The 8,465-nt window shown below is 36.9% G+C and overlaps 1 protein-coding gene across 3 annotated transcripts; it reads right to left on the bottom strand.

Moving 5' to 3' along the window:
- Window positions 1-1,663: 1,663 nt before the first annotated feature.
- LOC308113447 (uncharacterized protein) lies at window positions 1,664-7,511 on the bottom strand. Of its 3 annotated transcripts, XM_080469744.1 has the most exons (9): window positions 7,386-7,511; window positions 7,010-7,150; window positions 6,366-6,506; window positions 5,686-5,826; window positions 5,042-5,182; window positions 4,362-4,502; window positions 3,682-3,822; window positions 1,946-2,101; window positions 1,664-1,838 (listed from the first exon to the last, which is right to left on the bottom strand). In XM_080469744.1, exons 1-9 carry the CDS (start codon window positions 7,456-7,458, stop codon window positions 1,822-1,824), a joined length of 1,092 nt encoding a protein of 363 aa, XP_080325870.1. In that variant the 5' UTR covers window positions 7,459-7,511; the 3' UTR covers window positions 1,664-1,821. The 3 variants fall into 3 exon arrangements, with proteins under 3 accessions (XP_080325870.1, XP_080325871.1, XP_080325872.1); XM_080469745.1 differs by lacking the exon at window positions 3,682-3,822 and having other exon boundaries at window positions 1,689-1,838; XM_080469746.1 differs by lacking the exon at window positions 5,686-5,826 and having other exon boundaries at window positions 1,689-1,838.
- Between the last annotated feature and the right edge of the window lie 954 nt (window positions 7,512-8,465).

The raw sequence follows: 8,465 nt of genomic DNA, 5'->3' as shown, positions 1-8,465 counted from the left end.
ATGGCCAGTCGATCGAGGAATACAAAGTGCAATGATACGAAAGATTCATGTTCAGTAATATATCTTACGGCTGCAATCAAAGAAATAAATATGGTGTAAAATCATCATTTATTTCAAACAAATACAATTTTGGTTCAAGCTAAATTTATCTCAACTGTGGGTGTCATAACATACTGTAAACAAAAGAATAAATGTAACACTTACAACAGTTACATGCTACATAAGGAATAACACATAAGACTTTTTTGGCAGGGCGGGGGTGGTGGGGTGGTGGTGTACTTATTGTAATTGTAATTCTCCAGCACTTTGAAAACTGATGAAAAAGGGACTTTACTGAAGTGACAACATTGATTAGAGAAACAACAACAAATATTTTTCAGTTAGAGACTAATTAACATTCATAACTTAGTGCAACATTTTAATTAACTTTGTCATAATAACTTACTTATACATCAATTGAGTACTTGAATGTTGTATTCTGTGTTGTGTTTTTTTGTGCAAAAATAAGGTTTTATGAATCAGTCTGAATGTATTTAGATGGCACTAGACATTCACACAGAAATGCAATCTAATGTGTTGTGTATGTGTACACAACATCAACGACAATGTGATGAAAACAAAGTTGTTGATATCAGCATTAAAATGAGCTGAACGCTTAGAAATGGCAGTACCAAGGTCACCCTACTGCCCGTTTCCTGCACATGTTTTAAATCAAAACATTAATGTATGTCCTTGCATATCATTTGAAATGTTTGTCGCTGAACGCACAACAGCAAAACTACATCTATACATTGGACAAGGCCAGGGGTGTTTAATGTTGAATGATCATTTGGCGTCACCTAGTGGCAGTGTGAAAATCCAGTGGCACAAATGCAAAAAGTCCTCCAGTGAGGATGTCTTCAGTGTCTTCAGTCTTCAGTGTGAGCCAACTGTTCCTTGTGAGATCATGAACTGAGCTGCTCGCTGCTTCTCCTTTTCTTCCAGAGCATCTTCATCTTCAGTTGGTCTTTGATGGTATTATATGTTTATACTATTTAATGCAAATGTGTTTCTCCTCTGTTGATGTTTTTTAAAGAAACTTTTATAAGGTCGTGGCTACATTAAGATGCAGTGTTTCAAACACGGACCAAGCAGTGCATTCAGGTGTCCACCTGACTTCTATCTGTCACATCAGTCTGGATTGATATGTGTGTCAGACAGACAAAAAGAATCAATCATCACCCAGCTGATATTCAGGCCAACACCATTTTTTTTATTATGCTGACAAACAAGCACAAGATTTGAGGAACAATGACATTTCATCATTCCATCAAAACTAACATCACCTGATAGAGCAGATAAAGAAACACCACTAACTCCAAAACAAAACTGCAAGTACATATTGATGTGATTGTGAATATAAATGACAAACACAGAGCACTTTTTGATGCAATTGTGTCGATTATGTGCTGATGATGAAGAGATTTAGAAAATCAGGGCACCATTAACCATATCTGAAACAAAAGGATTAATCACATAAAGGTCAGATTTAGTTCGAACCTGTAATCAAATGTGTACACAAGTGCACAAATAGTTGATTAAGTTGAACATTTTCAGAATATATGGCTTATTCAATTTTTTTCTTTATTTTATTTTATTTTATTATATTTAATTTTTGTATTTTATCATTAAAGAAACCCAGAATGCGCACCCAAGCATGTCGAATTCAATGTGGTTGAAGATTGTCAAATCAGCAGGGCTCACTGCAGGAATGGCGCGAGTTGTTTTTCTGAATTTCTTTTCTTCTCAAACTTTACCACCTTCAAACTTCTCTGTCAGGTATTAACCGTTCCAGTTGTCTACAACAAAGAGGAGAAAAACATTTGCAATTAAAAAACACCCTCTAGACTACACAGGACATTTATAAAAGGAATCCTCTCTGGAGTTTCTTATATGAATAACTTACGACGACGTGGAGGAGTGCACACTTGTCCACACTGGCGCTTGCAGCACTTCCAGTGTCTGGGGCAGTGCCTGTCAGAAGAGCATTTGCGTTGTCCAGCAGAAGAACACACATTGTCCTTATTCCAGTTGAAGGGGGGGCATCCAAAATCCCTGATCACTAAAGAAAAAAAAAAAAAAAAAAAGTGTAAAAATATTCAAAGTTATGAAACAGACAATCTCACAGTTTGTTGGTGTTTAATAGTGTAACGAAGAGTCTTCTGTAGAAATCAAAAGGTTTCACTAATACCTTTACAGCTGCCCAATTGAAAATACATGGAAAGACAGAGTGTAAAAGTGATTAAAATTGACCAAAAACCTTGACTTCAGAGATGTGAAAAGTTGTAATCAAACAGTAATGTAAGAGAAATTGGGGAATGTTGAATAAATTATGAATATATGATTTTAAAGTTGAAATTCCAGGATGTAGTATAAATTATGGTTGAAGATTAGCGGTGTAAGCATATCTATATCATATGACAGTGACAGTTCTTTTCAAATGATTTTCATTGCATTAACAACCAATACATACACAATTATAATACATTTGAAAAACAAAAACAAAAAAAACCTTAAGCCTATTATATGTCTCCATTTATACATACATTCCTTCATACTGTGCCTCAGATTTTGAAGTTTTGACACATGTTGTTGTAGGGGCAGCATGAATGAATGAATGATTCAAAACAATGAGTGAGGTGGTGTGATGTACAGTCTATTGCAGAAACGAATAAAATTGGTTGGAATAGGTTTAAGTTGAGCATCTGAATTCATTGCCAAGGGTTATGATACAGTCATCTGAAGAACACCAGAAGTATAGTTTTATTAAATTATTTTCTATTACTTTGCTATTCCTCATCAGAAATCCACATTTGCTTATTAAAAGCATGATTCATGCTGCCAGAGCTACATTTTCATTTTACTGAGCTGGACATTTTCTTACATCTCATCTCCTGAGCAGGAAAACTGCCATGATTAAGAGTTAGGAGCATTGCACAATACCCTCCTCAAACTCATTCACAAATGTGAATGGTCCTTTCTGGGCGCCAGCTTTGGTTTGTGTATTCTGACCTATGACATGTAAATGTTGGGCTGTGTGAAATGACACTTGCTCCTTATCAAAATACGGAAGGTTAATTTCAAGGTGCAGCAAATACAACTACTCTTACTTCACTGCAAGCATACATGAGTTATATTCAAAATGACAAGGACACTCTCAATTACAGAAAAGTCTAAACTGCACAGGACGTATTTGATGTTGTTATTTCATTCACATCTCACCTGGTGGACTACAGAAAGATTTACATCCTTTCCTGCAGCACCTGTGAGGTGTTGAGGTGACAGCATTTATGGCTGGCAGGACAGTGTTTAAAACATGCACATCCTTAAATGGGCTATTCAACGTCACCTTCTTCTTTTGAAAAATAAAAAAATAAATGTAATAGCCCTTTCCAGAGCCAGTTTAGGTTTGTACGTTTTGAACTACTCTTTGCAAATGATGGGCTCTCTTGAGGAGGGCCAGATATTGATAAAAGTAAGGAGGGCTAATTTTAAGGTTAGGTAAATAAAACAGCTTATAATTCTTGATGATTATACTTGAGTTTACTCCAATATTATTTAAACATAAAAAAACAAATACAGAAAACTCTAAACTTTGCAGAAAGTATTTAAGAAGATCTTGTTACTTCAGCCACATCTCACCTGGTGCAACACAGACAGATTTACATCCGCGCCTGCAGCACTTGTGATGTCTGGGACACTGGTAGTCATTAGAGCACCCAGACCAGCTCCTACACTTGAGCACTGAAAGCCTGCGAACTCGAGGGCATGATCCGGGCTTGGCTGATGAGAAAGAGAACACAATGTTGGAAAACAGTAAATGTGACTTTTGAAGGTTTGTTTCTTTCCTGAAAAACTATTCTGGATCGTGTATTCCATAATCACTTGAAAAAGAGAAAGACAGAAGTTTGTACTAAAAGTAGAAAATACGACACGGATACTCTCAAAGTTGAGGTTACAGCATTTATGTCTGGCAGGACAGTTTTTAACAAATACACACCCTTAAATGGGCTTTTCAACGCCACCTCCTTTAAAAATAAACTAAAATTTGAATAAATGTAATAGCCCTTTTCCAGAGCCAGTTTAGGTTTGTACGTTTTGAACTACTCTATGCAAATGATGGGCTCTCTTGAGGAGGACCAGTTATTGATAAAAGTAAGGAGGGCTAATTTTAAGGTTAGGTAAATAAAACAGCTTATAATTCTTGATGATTATACTTGAGTTTACTCCAATATTATTTAAACATAAAAAAACAAATACAGAAAACTCTAAACTTTGCAGAAAGTATTTAAGAAGATCTTGTTACTTCAGCCACATCTCACCTGGTGCAACACAGACAGATTTACATCCGCTCCTGCAGCACTTGTGATGTCCGGGACACTGGTAGTCATTAGAGCACCCAGACCAGCTCTTACACTGGAACACTGAATGCCCGCGAACTCGAGGGCATGATCCGGGCTTGGCTGATGAGAAAGAGAACACAATGTTGGAAAACAGTAAATGTGACTTTTGAAGGTTTGTTTCTTTCCTGAAAAACTATTCTGGATCGTGTATTCCATAATCACTTGAAAAAGAGAAAGACAGAAGTTTGTACTAAAAGTAGAAAATACGACACGGATACTCTCAAAGTTGAGGTTACAGCATTTATGTCTGGCAGGACAGTTTTTAACAAATACACACCCTTAAATGGGCTTTTCAACGCCACCTCCTTTAAAAATAAACTAAAATTTGAATAAATGTAATAGCCCTTTTCCAGAGCCAGTTTAGGTTTGTACGTTTTGAACTACTCTATGCAAATGATGGGCTCTCTTGAGGAGGACCAGTTATTGATAAAAGTAAGGAGGGCTAATTTTAAGGTTAGGTAAATAAAACAGCTTATAATTCTTGATGATTATACTTGAGTTTACTCCAATATTATTTAAACATAAAAAAACAAATACAGAAAACTCTAAACTTTGCAGAAAGTATTTAAGAAGATCTTGTTACTTCAGCCACATCTCACCTGGTGGAACACAGACAGATTTACATCCGCTCCTGCAGCACTTGTGATGTCTGGGACACTGGAAGTCATTAGAGCACCCAGGCCAGCTCCTACACTTGAGCAATAAAAGCCCGTGATTTTGAGGGCATGATCCAGGCTTGACTGATGAGAAAGAGAACACAATGTTGGAAAACAGTAAATGTAGCTTTTGAAGGTTTGTTTTCCTTAAAAACTATCCTGGATTGTATCCCATAACCATTTATTACCTAAGGAGATTCAACTAAATATTTGGAAGCTCCCCATTTGAAAATGAGAAAGACAGAAATTTGTATTAAAAGTAGAAAATAAGACTCGGAAAGTCTCAAAGTTGAGGTTACAGCATTTATGGCTGGCAGGACAGTGTTTAACACATGCACATCCTTAAATGGGCTATTCAACGTCACCTCCTTCTTTTGAAAAATAAAAAAATAAATGCAATAGCCCTTTCCAGAGCCAGTTTAGGTTTGGATGTTTTGAACTACTCTATGCAAATGATGGGCTCTCTGGATGATTATACTTGAGTTTACTCCAAAATTGTTCAAAGCATGAAAAACTCCTAATTACAAAAAACTCTAAACTTTGCAGAAAGTATTTAACAAGATCTTGTTACTTCAGCCACATCTCACCTGGTGCAACACAGACAGATTTACATCCGCTCCTGCAGCACTTGTGATGTCCGGGACACTGGTAGTCATTAGAGCACCCAGACCAGCTCTTACACTGGAACACTGAATGCCCGCGAACTCGAGGGCATGATCCGGGCTTGGCTGATGAGAAAGAGAACACAATGTTGGAAAACAGTAAATGTGACTTTTGAAGGTTTGTTTCTTTCCTGAAAAACTATTCTGGATCGTGTATTCCATAATCACTTGAAAAAGAGAAAGACAGAAGTTTGTACTAAAAGTAGAAAATACGACACGGATACTCTCAAAGTTGAGGTTACAGCATTTATGTCTGGCAGGACAGTTTTTAACAAATACACACCCTTAAATGGGCTTTTCAACGCCACCTCCTTTAAAAATAAACTAAAATTTGAATAAATGTAATAGCCCTTTTCCAGAGCCAGTTTAGGTTTGTACGTTTTGAACTACTCTATGCAAATGATGGGCTCTCTTGAGGAGGACCAGTTATTGATAAAAGTAAGGAGGGCTAATTTTAAGGTTAGGTAAATAAAACAGCTTATAATTCTTGATGATTATACTTGAGTTTACTCCAATATTATTTAAACATAAAAAAACAAATACAGAAAACTCTAAACTTTGCAGAAAGTATTTAAGAAGATCTTGTTACTTCAGCCACATCTCACCTGGTGGAACACAGACAGATTTACATCCGCTCCTGCAGCACTTGTGATGTCTGGGACACTGGAAGTCATTAGAGCACCCAGGCCAGCTCCTACACTTGAGCAATAAAAGCCCGTGATTTTGAGGGCATGATCCAGGCTTGACTGATGAGAAAGAGAACACAATGTTGGAAAACAGTAAATGTAGCTTTTGAAGGTTTGTTTTCCTTAAAAACTATCCTGGATTGTATCCCATAACCATTTATTACCTAAGGAGATTCAACTAAATATTTGGAAGCTCCCCATTTGAAAATGAGAAAGACAGAAATTTGTATTAAAAGTAGAAAATAAGACTCGGAAAGTCTCAAAGTTGAGGTTACAGCATTTATGGCTGGCAGGACAGTGTTTAACACATGCACATCCTTAAATGGGCTATTCAACGTCACCTCCTTCTTTTGAAAAATAAAAAAATAAATGCAATAGCCCTTTCCAGAGCCAGTTTAGGTTTGGATGTTTTGAACTACTCTATGCAAATGATGGGCTCTCTGGATGATTATACTTGAGTTTACTCCAAAATTGTTCAAAGCATGAAAAACTCCTAATTACAAAAAACTCTAAACTTTGCAGAAAGTATTTAACAAGATCTTGTTACTTCAGCCACGTCTCACCTGGTGGAACACAGACAGATTTACATCCGCTCCTGCAGCACTTCAGATGTCCGGAACACTGGTAGTCATTAGAGCACCCAGACCAGCTCTTACAAAGGATCGCTGAATACCCGTGAACTTGAGGGCATGATCCGGGTTTGACTGATGAGAAAGAGAACACAATTTTGGAAAACAGTAAATGTGACTTTTGATTGTCTGTTTCTCTTCAAAACAATGTCAGGTCATGTGTTCAACAACTATTCTTCACCTAAAAAGATTTAACCAAAGACTTGGAAGCTCTAAAATGTATCATTTAACCAGTCAAAGCCAGAGTTCACCCCAGGCCTGATTGAAAATTGATGAAACACAAAATGTACAAAAGTAAACACAAACATACCTTTGGCATCTGAGTACCCAATCAAACCCAGAATCAGGATCAGTGCACAGACTGTAGACAAGCGACCTTCCATGTCTCCACTTCCTGTGCACAAGGATGCAACTGCTTCTTGGGCAAAAATCTCTGGACATATATACAGTTCAGTCAGGGGCTTGGTCTGCTACTCCTCCTATCATACCCTCTAATTATGGATTGATGAGTACTCTGACACATGTCACTCTGTCTCTTGCTTGTTTCTTGTTTGGTGAAGTTTTTACCCAAAAAATCTGTAATCAAGCTTAAGATTTGTTTTTGTCAACCAACCAACACAATGCTTCCTCCACCCCTCAGCAATTTTCCACACGTGATTATTTTGAATCAACAAAAAAAGAAAAGAAAAAAAGTTTCCAAGGTAACTAATAACAGTATTTTATTATCTTTTGGTGATCGTTCGATGCACACCAGGGCAAGGTTTTTACTTAAACACTATAATATAGGTTGTTATGGAGCAGCTCATAGAAAAAAAGACCAGGGTGTTGCTATCTCCACCCTTAATCACACAATTATCATTAACATGTTATTTTTGAATTACACTAATCCAACACAAGCTTAAGCCAGTGTTTAGAAACACAAAACTCAAGGTCAACACAATCCATCATCAGTTTTGGTCACTTTCACCACCCTGAAACAAGCCCTGATCTTTCTCTTACAGATGCTCAGCGTTTTATTTCATCTGCCGTAGTCTCTCAATTCTCAAACGACTTTCTACCATTAAATATAAATCAGCACTTATGTTATACACATAAGGGAACTCGGTGCAACACATTCTGTTCTGTTTTGCATTAAATCAACAGCTTACTCACATCTACCGTCCAATCTACAACCAACTTGTCATGCTGACGCAACATTTCTCATCTCCATGGCCAGCCTGAGGCATAGGCCATGGAGAAATAAAGTATTTAGTGTTTGTCTGATAAGGCTTTTAAATCACAAGATGACCATAATAAATCTTTATCATTTCACATTTTTCAAATCATCCAATCACATCCTCATTCACAGCTTTCATGTGAATGTTCCATGTTCATAAGGATATTAACAAGA

This window comes from Lipophrys pholis, assembly GCF_963383615.2.
Source record: "Lipophrys pholis genome assembly, chromosome: 8".
Taxonomy (NCBI): domain Eukaryota; kingdom Metazoa; phylum Chordata; class Actinopteri; order Blenniiformes; family Blenniidae; genus Lipophrys; species Lipophrys pholis.
The sequence above is the reverse complement of the archived record's forward strand: the minus strand, read 5'-3'. Positions and strand labels throughout refer to the sequence as shown.